We start from the raw sequence: 14,010 nt of genomic DNA, 5'->3' as shown, positions 1-14,010 counted from the left end.
GTTAAGCATTTCATAAAGGAAATCATGAAATATAAACAACCTATATGTGCATTATTTTCAACCACACTTCTATTTTAACGATTTATTGTAATAAATATCATAATGAAATAATTACCTGGTATTTTTATTGGCTTTTTTAATCGCTATGCAATAAAATTTAACACCATGACAATCTCTTTTTTCGATTGACCTCCTTCACAACAACTATTTTTTTGGAAACACTGAATTTCAGCACTACATAAATCATTGTTTCAACTTTTTAGTTGTGGAAAATGCATTGAGCAAGAAAGAACAGATTGTTACTGGTGTACAGAAGAGGCTACCTGTAACAGAGCCGCGGGTAATTGCGGTAATTATGTAAGTAAAACAATTTTAAAAAAAACTTTTTCCAGGCACATATTATCATTGTGAAATTGCCTTCAAATTGGGGGTACATCTTTGAAAAAATTTCAAATATACTATATATGCCAAACGAGTTGGGATAAGTGATATTTTTGACAATTTGTTTTTATCATGCTATGACCTATGATTCTTTTCTTTAAAAAAACCCAAAACATTTCCCATCATACCTTTAGTCATTGAGTTATTTAGACCCTGCTCTGCCTGCACACTATGGTGATAAATATGTCAACCTATCCAAGATCACATGCTTAGGGCATTTTCTTTTTCTTTTGGCCATTTATCTGGATCATATTTCACCCACACAAAGGTCAAGGTCAAACCTAAAAATAAAAGGGGGAGAGCTAATTGTACATATAAATGGATCTGATGTATATGTTGCAGATACAGTGTACTATAACACATCAGTTCTCAGAGGTCATGGTCAAAAGTCAAGGTCAAAGGTCACACACCCAAAACAAAAGGGGAGTGTATTACATATGTGTTTGGGATATCAATGTAAACGTGAATTACCACTAGAAGGGGACATTGGATCCTTTTGAAAGGAGTAGCCATAACGATCACTTCATACACAAAGGGCAATAACTTTGTAGGTTCTGGGTGTAATCAGGCCAAGGGTCATTAGGTCCCATAACTTTTAATGATTAATCATGTAAAGAAAAAATGTTTCAATATATCTTCAAATAAAAAAGCTGTCCTGGAAATAGGGCTAAGAGTTTACCTTGAAAAACTTTCGAAATCTAAGGGTATGGTAAATGCAGACCTAAGTATAAAATCCATATCCAGACCATAAACTCTTTCTCTCACAGTGAATGACCCAATCTCACTTCTACCTCATTCAGGTAAAGCCTTTGGTATTCTGTGATCTTATACAATATTTCTAGGTCCAAAGTTTAAGGTTATATCAGACCTCTGTAATAAAATTAAGAAAATCTTGTTTAGACCATATACCTTGTTTAGACCTCGCTTGACCACTCTCTCATCTTTGTCATACATAACTTAAAAGTACTGTTTGGTAAAGGGTGTTCTGTGACAAGGTCAGATCTCATAAAATTCCATGTTTGAACCATAATTTCTCTCACTTTAGCGCAGTCCTCTTTGACTTTACCAAATTACTGCCAGTACTGCCCTGTACAGAAGGGGTCTGATTCACTTTGAATTGAGTTTCTGTGTCAGATGTCTGGGTAAAATTCTTGCCTGGACCATATTTTTCTTCTCTTTGCCATATTTTCATAGTCCTTCACAATTACCAGTATATTTTTTATGCCTGATCTTTAACTGAATTATTAAGTCAGAGGTCAAGGTCAAAGCAAAATCCTCTTATATGCTTCCCATCCTAGTGTCCTTTATTAAAGCTAATCCATCATAATTAGATGGTACTATCTCATTGATGACTAGTTTTATTTGTGATTTTTTGCAGAAAAAAGCCATTTATAAACCACAAACTCCGGTATGTATAAATTTAAAATGAATAAAAATACAAACACATGCTTCTGTTTGAATATTATTCCTAAACAAACGGTGGCATAGAATTTTAGAGAGAAAATAAACCTTTGCTCCATTTTTAGGTTTCTGATTGCCCTCAAATTTTAAGCCAGACTGTGTTGATTCCATCTGGACGGTCAAGGACTTTAGAATTCAGGGGCAAGAATCTTTCAGTGCCTGAAAATGTAAGATTTTTTTTATTTTTCTCACATTGCTTTGTGCCTGAAAACAATTGTGGTAATGATATTCAAGCTGGCTTGTAAAAGATTTTTACTGTGCATGTATATACTGTATACAGGGTATTATGCCCTGTGTAATATAAATTTGCCCTTTTACAATTACAATTAGTTTCGCCTAGTCTTGAATTCGCCCAGACACAGTAACTGTTGTGTTTGAAGAAAGAGAATTTGAGACATTAGAACTCGCCCAGTCTTAAATTCACCTGCTGACAACGAGGGCGAAAGGGGCGAAAATAAAACAGGGTCGAATATTTTCTTGTATGTATACATTATTCTTTGCACATTTACATGTTAAGTCAGGTTTTGGGGGGATAAGAAAAATCCAGAGTAATTAAGAAAATTAGAAACTAACCTTTTTTTGCAACGACTTCATTGATTGGGGGATCAAGTTTTACAAAGGAATATATAGAGAACATTTTTAAAAATATTCTGGGAAAGTTTTCGGTCCAAAACTCAGTACTTAGTGTGAAAGCACAGGTTATGCAGATTTATGTTTGATGAAACCATGATTCCCTAGAGAAAAGTGGGGCCACGAAATGGGAGGGGGGGGGGTGGGTATATAGGAATAGAGAAAAATCTTCTTACAGTTACAACAACAAAAGGGGCTTGGTATTTACCGAAAAATAAGAGTTGAGTAAAATTGGCAGATTTTCAATTTTTTTTAGCAAGATCTACTGTACTCAGTTGTCAGGATATGTCAGGATATTTTGATACTGTAATGCTAATTTGATCAGAATTAAGGCAATTGTTGCTCAGGTGAGCGATGTGGGCCCTGGGCCTCTTGTTTTGTATAAGTACTTGCTTTAATTCGTTTAAAGTCTTGACAATGTTGCATATGAGACTTGTCTCATAAAACAATGGTATCCAAGATAGAGTTAAAATTGGAATATCATTTTAAAATAGGTGGAAATCAATAAAATACCACTTTTCATGGATTTCTTTGTCAAGTAGATCGATGACAATGATGTTCATTGAAGTGCAATATTTACTAACATTTTGGGTCATTAGGATCATGGGCAGTGATTTTACGTATCCTTGAAACTGATTTTTATGAAATCCACAAAAATTGATACTCACAAATACATGTATTATTGAAACCACAATATAATTATGTAAGACATTCATGGTTCATAGCAAAGGCCAGTATTAATTACTTGTAAATGTTGCAATGTGAACAAACATTATAGATGATCAAAACTTGTTATATTTGAAAAATTGGAGAAAGAGGAGGGAATAATAGATATTTTTGTTTAAATGCATACAGTTTACGTACCAGTGTTGCATTGATGGTTCAGACGACACTTTTAAAGGGGAGAAGATACGAGGAACAAACAACATACGATGTTTGGATATAAAGGTAGGATACTTAAGTACTGTATATCAAATTATTCTTTAGTTGATGTATATTATTACTCTCGTATAAAAGTGATAATTCATTTTTTAGCTCACCGAGACGAAGTCAGGGGGAGCTTATGCTATACCCTCCGCGTCGGCGTCCGGACCTGGTTAAAGTTTTTGTTGCAGGTCCTGTATCTAAGCTATTACTTGTCCTATCTTCACCAAACTTGCATGGATGATGCATCTGGACCTACTTATGGACTTGAAAGACTTGGATGCTGAATCTGAGTCCTAAATTTCAGATGCTGGAGGAGGTTAAGGTTGTTGGACCAGGTTAAAGTTTTTGTTGCAGGTGTCCTTTGATAGCAATATCTAAGTTACTGCAGGTCCGTACTTCACCAAACTTGCATGGATGGTGTGTCTTATGATACTGATGCACCAGACATGCTTGAGTGCTGAATCTGAGCTATAGGTTTCGGATGCTGGAGGAGGTTAAGGTTTTTGGAGCAGATTAAAGTTTTTGTTGCAGGTGCCCTTTGATAGCAATATCTAAGTTACTACTGGTCCATACTTCACCAAACTTGCATTGATGGTGTGTCTTATGATACTGATGCACCAGGCAGGCTTGGGTGCTGAATCTGAGCTATAAGCTGCAGATGCTGAAGGAGGTTAAGGTTTTTAGAGCTGGTTAAAGTTTTTGTTGCATGATTATATCTTAGTTACTACTTGTTCTAACTTCACCAGACTTCCATGGATGGTGCGTCTTATGATACTGATGCACCAGACAGGCTTGAATGCTGAATCTGAGCCATAGGTTTCGGATGCTGGAGGAGGTTAAGGTTTTTAGAGCTGGTTAAAGTTTTTGAAACAGGTGCCCTCTGATGTTTATATCTTAGTTATTACTTGTCCTAACTTCACCAAACTTGAATGGATGGTGCGTCTTATGATACTGATGCACCTGACAGGCTTGAATGCTGAGTCTGAGCCATAGGTTTAAGATGCTGGATATGGTTAAGTTTTTTGGAATAGGTCACATGTTTAATAGATAATAGTACTTTTTCAAACTTGCATAGTTGATTAAACTGTAATATGAATGAATCACAGAGGGAGCTTCAGATGCAGAGCTTGATCTCCATTATCAAGGATGCTAAAAAATATATCTTAGTTATTACAGGTCCTAACTTCACCAAACTTGAATGTATGGTGTGTCTTATGATACAGATGCACCTGACAGGCATGGATGTTGAATCTGAGCCAAAGGTTGCGGATGCTGGAGCAGGTTAAGGTTTTAATTGCTAGTGCCCTCTGATGATGATATCTTAGTTATTACTAGTCTGAACTTCACCAAACTTGCATGGAGATGCGTCTTATGTATACTGATGCACCTGACAGGCTTGAATGCTGAATCTAAGCCATATGTTTCGGATGCTGGATGAGGTTTAGTTTTTTTGGAACAGGTCACATGTTTTATAGATGATAGCTTGCATAGTTGATTTAACTATATTATAAATGAAACGCAGAGGTTGCTTCAGATGCAGAGCCTGATCTCAATTATCAAGGATGCTAAAGAAATCTCCTACCTCACTCAAACTTGCCCAATAGATAGATGTGTTTTTTGATAAATGATATAACATGATTCCTATGATATAGTATTGTATGGTATGAAACAATATTGTTTAATATGATACAATATAATATCATATGTAATATTATAAAAAGTTATATGATACGATATGATATTGTCTCAATTTTTTGATATTTTATGTTATGATATTGTATCCTGATATCGTTATATATAATATTGTATATTATGATACAATATTGTATAATATTATATTGTATTATGAATTTATTATTTTATCACATGATACTATTACATAAGATATTGCAAAATATAATATTGTATCCTATGATACAATATTGTATATTCTATAATATTGTATCATACGATATTGTATAATATGATATTAGTTTCTGTTATATAGAATTATATCACATGAAATTGTATAGTATGATACTATAATATTATATAATATCATATCATACGATATTGTATAATATGATATTGGTTTATAATATGATATATTATCACATGAAATTGTATTGTATGATATTGTAAAATATATTATTGTATCATATGATACAATATGTATAATATAATATTGTATGATATAATATTTTACTTTATTACATAATATTGTATCATTTGATATGATACAATGTTGTATCAAATTATATTGTATCATATGATACAATATCATATTATGTATCAAAAATGATACAGTATGGCATACAATATCATACTATATTATACAATATAATATCATATGTTTCAATGTTATGATGTATTATGTAATATGATATTGTTATATAATACTAAATTGTTTTATATATTATGATATTGTATTATGTGATCAAATACAATAACGTATAACAAAACAATGTCATATCATACGTTACAATATCATATCTCATCATTGTTTATTATGGTATGTTATTGTATTATATGATATATGTTGTAAATATGATAGGATGCAATACTTAATTTTATATTATTGTATTGATTAAGGTATGAACATATGATTATCATACAATTTTTTAACAGATGATATACGATATTGTGTCAAAACAGAATCCATGAATATCCAAGATCATAAAGTATGATTTTCATTTAATATGATAAAGGTGGTCTCATTAAAGTGAAGTCTCATAAGGGTGATGTCTCGTCTCGGTGAGCTTTGTAATCTGTGATTACCTATGTTTAAAAAATGATGAGATTTAACATATAATAAATGTTCTGCTATGTGAGTTATTCAGGCATTATATATATATATATATATATATATATATATATATATATATATATATATATATATATATATATATATATATATATATATATATATATATATATATAGACACACACACACACACACACAAATTCAAAATGTCCATTTTCACAAAATACACTTAGAGAAATCAACTACATAATTTTGGTCAATTAGAAACATTTTTAATTAATGTATTTGCAATCTTGAGAATTTTTTTGTTCACAGACGAAGAAGGAAGGCTTCAAAAGTGTGGAAATCAAATATGGGCCAAGCGGGAATGTTTCTTTGGAAGTTTTTGATGGAGTTGTTGCTCTGTATGGTGAGTTATTGGAGAAAAGCACTCAGTTTGCAAATACTGAATACAATGGTAATACAAGGGGATATTTAAAGCCCATATATATTCAAACGTTTTTTTTAGCATTCAAATTTCTTTAATAAATTTGATATTAATATAACCAAGTCTCACTTTTTAGCAAACAAAAAGGAACTTTAATTATTATATGTAGATGATTTAATTTATAGTATTATTTAAAAAAAACCAGCAGTTACAAATTTTGTAATAAATGGCTATTGAATATCCTTGTGAACAAAGAAAAATCAATAAAAATAAATGGCATAGAGATAAAGTGTATTACAAATGTAACAAAAACATTAAAAAAATTTCAATATATAATCTTCTTCAGATCTTATCCTTTCGAAGTGGCAAGCAAGATTGCAATTGTGTAATAATAAAGTTATGAAATTCTCATTCAAAGTAAACAAAACATTTTATATTAAGAAACCCACCCATTAAAGTTTTTTCTCCATCTCGTTGATCATTCATTTAACCAATCGTTACTTATGATTGATAAATGTGGGTTGTACTGTCAACATCAAGAGTTGAAAATGGAATTTAAAAAAATTGGATCAGAGAAGAAAGTTTTAGAACCATGAAAATTTGCAGTTTGATCAATCAGAGCCTTAATTGAAAGGCTACCTAATATTTTACTCATAGGCTATTTTTAACAGCAAAATATTTAACTAAAAAAGCATAAACTTTCAAGTTTATTTGTTTATAAATTTAGTATCTAATGATTTCATTCCTTATGATTTATTTTTCTGTACAGTTATTTAGTGTAGAAAGCATAGCAATTACCAATGAAATAAATTGCCTAAAATTAAAATGTAACACTGTCTTTTAAGCTATTTTTGTTGTGACTTAAGGCACCACTCTAAATGATACAAATTAATATTTCGCTTTATACTGATACAAAGTCAGGGGGAACTTAAGCTATACCTCTGGCGTCGGCGTCGGCGTCCGGACCTGGTTAAGATTTTTGTTGCAGGTCCTGTATCTATGTTATAACTTGTCCTATCTTCACCAAACTTGCATGGATGATGCACTTGGACCTACTTAAAATGGACTTGAAAGACTTGGATGCTGAATCTGGGCCATGAATTTCAGATACTGGAGGAGGTTAAGGTTTTGGGAGCAGGTTGAAGTGTTTGGTGCAGGTGCCCTTTTACTGGTTCTAACTTCACTCAACTAGCTGCCAGGCATGGATTGTGCATTTATGGGTTTTAGCTGTTTAAAGTTTTAAGTTTTAAGAGCAGGTGCCCTTTGGTAGACAAGTCTTAGTTATTATTGGTTCAGTCTTTATCAAATTTGAATAGATGATGCATCTTGTGATTCTGGTGCACTCCACAGGCAAGGATGCTGAATCCAAGCCATAAGTATCAGATGCTGGAGGAAGTCTACTTTTTAGCTCACCGAGACGAAGTCAAGGGGAGCTTATGCTCTACCCTGGCGTCGGCGTCCGGACATGGTTAAAGTTTTTGTTGCATGTCCTGTATCTAAGCTATCACTTGTTCTATCTTCACCGAGGTGAGCTTATGCTATATCCCCGGCGTCGGCGTCCGGACCTGGTTAAAGTTTTTGTTGCAGGTCCTGTATCTAAGCTATTACTTGTCCTATCTTCACCAAACTTGCATGGATGATGCATCTGGACCTACTATTGGACTTGAAAGACTTGGATGCTGAATTTGGCTCCTAATTTTCAGATGTTGAAGGACTTTAATGTTTTTGGAGCAATATCTAAGTTACTCCTAGTCCTAACTTCACCAAACTTGCATGGATGGTGTGTCTTATAATACTGATGCACCAGACAGGCTTGAATGCTGAATCTGAGCTATAGGTTTCGGATGCTGGACGTGGTTAAAGTTTTAAGAGCTGGTTAAAGTTTTTGTTGCAGGTGCCCTCTGGTGATGATATCTTAGCTATTACAGTACCCGCAACGTTATTCTTTACAATCCTATCCTATCGTATCGTGCGTGTTTACTGTTCTATCATGTGTTAATCCTATCCTATCGTGCGTTAATCCTATCAGGATTATCGTTTAATTTTAACAGTTTTTCCGTTTATCCTATCGTGTTAATCGTTTTATGCCTGTATATAAGCAAGTACAGTCATTTCAAAGTTACGAGTGAATCAGTGCGCCGTATACGGACATTTATCGAACAAAAAATGTAAATTCCTCTCCAGCGTTCTATCCTGAATTCTCAATTCTTTAGATCAAATTAACCAGTAGTACATGTAAATCATATCTGTAAGCAATGGAAGTGAAAAATGATTGTAAACTAAGTTCTAAGGAACAAGGTAACATATTTTCCTGTATATGGAATATATTAAATCGTACACGGACTGTAAACCTGTGTAAACATTAACTTGTGTGTAACATAATTCGTTTTGCACGCATTATTGTTTATAGGAACAAAAGTAATTATTATATAAGTAATATTTACTTAAAACAAAATTATTAATTTAATTGAACCCGCTATTAATTTTCCGTGTGATATTTGATCTCGGGCTAAAATGTTCCCGGCGATAGGCTAGGGTGTGCGGTAATGAAAGCAATGTCAACAATTTTTACGCGGATTTTTTTTAACGTGTGGGCAATATAATCTTTTTTTAATGCCTCATTTTTTATACAGAAATAAATGGTTTTTTTTGAAAGATTTTATATTTATTTTGAGCAAGAGTTGTATTTTCATTGAGTCCGCTATTTCCGTGATACTAGTATTTGCTCTCGGGCTAAAATGCGCGGCGATCGGCTGGGTTGTTCATTATTGAAAACAATGTTAACAATACAAATAATTGATCATTTCAGCTCATTATATTTGTTAAAAAAAATTTAACTGGTCATTTTAATACATTATATAAATGATGCAGCGATTATAACAAAGGGGCATTTGTTGATAACAGGAAATGTCATGTATATCTTGATTCAAATATCTTGATTGATATCTTTCTCAAATCTCGTAGATCGTTAAACGCAGTCATACGTTTATCATGAACATCGTTCATCCTTTCCTATCGTGTATCAATCCTATCATATCGTGCGTGAATCCTATCCTATCGTTTATCTTTTAAAAAATAACGTTGCGGGAATTATACTACTGGTCCTTACTTCACCAAACTTGCATGGTTGGTGCGTCTTATGATACTGATGCACCTGACAGCCTGAATGCTGAATCTGAGCCAAAGGTTTCGGATGCTGGAGGAGGTTAAGGTTTTTGGAGCTGGTTAAAGTTTTTTGAACAGGTGTCCTCTGATGATTATATCTTAGTTACTACTGGTCCAAACTTTATCAAACTTGTGTGGATGGTGCGTCTTATTATACTGATGCACCTGACAGGCTTGAATGCTGAATCTGAGCCATAGGTTTCGGATGCTGGAGGAGGTTAAGGTTTTACGAGCAGGTTAAAGTTTTTGTTGCAGGTGCCCTTTGATAGCAATATCTAAGTTACTGCTGGTCCGTACTTCACCAAACTTGCATGGATGGTGTGTCTTATGATACTGATGCACCAGACAGGCTTGAATGCTGAGTCTGAGCCATAGGTTATGGATGCTGGATAAGGTTAAGTTTTTTTTAACAGGTCACATTTTACATAGATAATAGTACTATTTTAAACATGCATAGTTGATTTAATATAATATGAATGAATCGCAGAGGAAGCCTCAGATGCAGAGCTTGATCTCCATTATCAAGTATGCTAAAAAAATATATCATAGTTATTCGAGTCCTAACTTTACCAAACTTATGATACAGATGCACAGAACAGGCATGGATGCTGAATCTGAGCCATAGGTTGCGGATGCTGGAGGAGGTTTAGGTTTTAATTACTGGTGCCCTCTGATGATGATATCTTAGTTATTACTTGTCCTAACTACACCAGACTTCCATGGATGGTGCGTCTTATGATACTGATGCACCTGACAGGCTTGAATGCTGAGTCTGAGGTTCCAGATGCTGGATATGGTTAAGTTTTTTGGAACAGGTCACATGTTTAATAGATAATAGTACTATTTCAAACTTGCATAGTTGATTAAACTGTAATATGAATGAATCACAGAGGAAGCTTAAGATGCAGAGCTTGATTTCCATTATTAAGGATGCTAAAAAATATATATTAGTTATTACAGGTCCTAACTTCACCAAATTTGAATGGATGGTGTGTCTTATGATACAGATGCACCTGACAGGCATGGATGTTGAATCTGAACAATAGGTTGCGGATGCTGGAGCAGGTTAAAGTTTTAATTGCTAGTGCCCTCTTATGATGATATCTTAGTTATTACTGGTCTGAACTTCACCAAACTTGCATGGAGATGCGTCTTATGTATACTGATGCACCTGACAGGCTTGAATGCTGAATCTGAGCCATAGGTTTCGGATGCTGGATGAGGTTTAGTTTTTTTTGCATAGTTGATTTAACTATATTATAATGAATGAAATGCAGAGGTTGTTTAGATGCAGAGCCTGATCTCCATTATCAAGGATGCTAAAGAAATCTCCTACCTCACTTAAACCTTCTTGGTAGAAAGATGTGGCTGTTGTTAAATGATATAACATGATTCCTCTGATAAAGTAGTGTATGATATGAAACACTATTGTTTAATATTGTATAATATGATTTTGGTTTCTGTAATATACAATTATATCTCGTGAAATTGTATTATATGATATTTTAATATTTTATATTATCGTATCATACGATATTATATAAATAGTGCCTGTTTGGGAGGGTAACAGTTGAAATTGACACCCCGAGAAAACCATTGTCAACCGACGCGAAGTGGAGGTTGACGATGGTTTTCGAGGGGTGTCAATTTCAACTGTTATCCTCCCAAACAGGCACTATTTATTTTGTTATACTGAATGTCTTTTTTAAAATTTTTAAGAAAATTTTACTGCTTTTATATAGGAATAACGTGAATTCTACAGCGAACCGTACGCGTATAATTTTCGCGCATGTAACATTTTTTAATGTTACCCGTTGCCAAGTGCGTTGCTAACGCTGAGGGTAATAGTAAATATTATTAACTGCGTCTTAACCAATCAGATTTCAGTATTTAACATGAAAGTATAACAATGTATTATATATAATGATGTTGTACATGTATTATGTGATCAAATACAATAAGGTTTAACACAATACAATGTCATTTCATAGGTTACAATATCATCATTGTTTATTACAGTATTTTATTGTATTATATGATATATATTGTAAGTATGATAGGATGCAATATTTAATTTTATATTATTGTATTGAATATTATATGAATATATGATTATCATACAATTTTTAACAGATGATATATGATTTTGTGTTAAAACAGAATCCATAGATATCCAAGATCATAAATTGTGAGGTTCATATAATGATAAAGGTGGTCTCATAAAGGTGATGCCTCATTAGGGTCATGCCTCGTCTCGGTGAGCTTTGTAACCTGTGATAACCTTTGTTTTAAAACAGGTCACATGTTTAATAGATAATACTACATATCATACTTGCATGGTTGATTTAACTAAAATATAAAGGAATAGCAGATGTAGCTTCAGATACAGCACCTGGTCTTCATTAGCACGGATGCTAAAAAAAACTCCTTCCTTACTCAAACTTGCTTGATAGATGATGATATGTTAACATGATTTCTATAATACAGTATTGTATGACACACTATGTATTATGTGATACAATATTACATCATATAGTATTATATTGTAAAAAAAAAATTATATGATACATGTAGTATATCAAGCTTTTTGTATTTTATGATATGATATTGTTATATATAATGTAATTGTGTATTATAATACAATATTATATTATATGATATTGCATTATAATAATATAAATATTTAATTTTATCTCATGACATTGTATCATATCATATAATACAATGTTGTATCAAATTACATTGTATCATATGATACAATATTATTCTATGTATTTTACATGATGGAATATCGTGATATTTTATTGTCATAGGATACAATTTTTTATTTCATATGATATATGATACAATATCATGTCATATGATATCATATATTAACATGATGTAATACTATATCGTACAATATACTATCATATATTACAGTATTGTGGTGCATTATTTTATATTATGTTGTATAATATGATATTATATTATGTTATGTGCTCTACTGTGTGATCAATTACAATACAACACTGTATCATATTTTATGATACAATAACATATATTGAGACATTATCTCAATTAACAATATCATATTGTTTCATTATATAATGATGTAAAATATTGTATCATATGATATATTATATGACAAAATAGTGTATAGTATCAAAGGATGCAATATCATATTTTAATATAATACTGTTTTGAGTTATATTGTATCTTACAATACTGTGTGAATTAACATATGATTATCAAACAATTTTTTAAACATATGATATACAATATTGTGTCAAACCACACTACAGTATCCACAATCATCAACTTTGATTTTCATATAATATGATAAAGGTGGTCTCATAAAGGTGATGCCTTGTCTCGGTGAGCTTTGTAATCTGTGATTACCTATGTTTTAAGGTAATAAAATAGCCTGTTTCAACCATGCTTTGATAACATTATGGTAATTTGAAAAATAGATTTAACATTTTTGAAATTTTTCATATAATTATGTCATTGCAAATAGCTGTAGAATTTCTACCGCCTGTTTTGTAGCATACAAATGTGAGTCACTTTCTTCATACCGAGAGGACTGTAGCACCTGCCACTTCCTGAATCAATCCAAGGGATACGAGTGTCAGTGGTGCCAAAATACAGGCTGTGTGGATGTAGATAATAACCAGTGCAGCCAGGCAGACACCTGTGGTGGACCTATAGTTACCAAAGTGAGGATTTTTCTTAACTTTTTACTAAAAATGGAATCATATTGATCTTAGTGTGTTTGCTTCTCTGTTCACCTTCACCTTTCACAAAACCTTCACCTTATGCTCAGCGTTTGTTCAGTGTTCACTTATCGTTCAGTCAGATAATTTTATATTTAGGCTGGTAACAATCATACATGTAGTTTATTTTTTATTTTTTCCTGATTACTGATGAAACACAATGTTGAATAACTCCAGAGGCACTTCAAAAAAATCGTTTATCTTGCGTTTACATAGTGTTCACATATCATTCACCATTCATAAGCGTTCACCAAATTCTGTTCAGCGTGCCCTCATCGTTCACCCAGAGTGCGCTCACCGTTAACTCACTGTTCAAGTGGGAAAGAAGAACGTTTCAGGGACTGTAGCCTTGGATTCATCTTCGAAAATTACCTTTACCAGCTGTTAAATATTTTGAAATTTGCAGAATCTTAATGATAAAGTTGGAAGACTCTTGGCATAATTCTAAAATTTGGTTCAAA

The 14,010-nt window shown here is 32.7% G+C and overlaps 1 protein-coding gene across 1 annotated transcript in view; it reads left to right on the top strand.

Moving 5' to 3' along the window:
- Positions 1 to 14,010, top strand: part of LOC128157927 (plexin-A4-like) — a 90,679-nt gene that overhangs the window by 43,111 nt on the left and 33,558 nt on the right. The window contains exons 8-13 of the mRNA XM_052820599.1: positions 264 to 357; positions 1,820 to 1,849; positions 1,968 to 2,069; positions 3,388 to 3,480; positions 6,518 to 6,611; positions 13,323 to 13,492. Coding sequence (XP_052676559.1) covers positions 264 to 357; positions 1,820 to 1,849; positions 1,968 to 2,069; positions 3,388 to 3,480; positions 6,518 to 6,611; positions 13,323 to 13,492 — 583 coding nt within the window. The remainder of the gene's footprint in view (positions 1 to 263; positions 358 to 1,819; positions 1,850 to 1,967; positions 2,070 to 3,387; positions 3,481 to 6,517; positions 6,612 to 13,322; positions 13,493 to 14,010) is intronic.

This window comes from Crassostrea angulata, chromosome 8 (genome assembly GCF_025612915.1).
Source record: "Crassostrea angulata isolate pt1a10 chromosome 8, ASM2561291v2, whole genome shotgun sequence".
Taxonomy (NCBI): Eukaryota; Metazoa; Mollusca; class Bivalvia; order Ostreida; family Ostreidae; genus Magallana; species Magallana angulata.
This window is presented reverse-complemented; position numbering and strand designations above follow the sequence as displayed.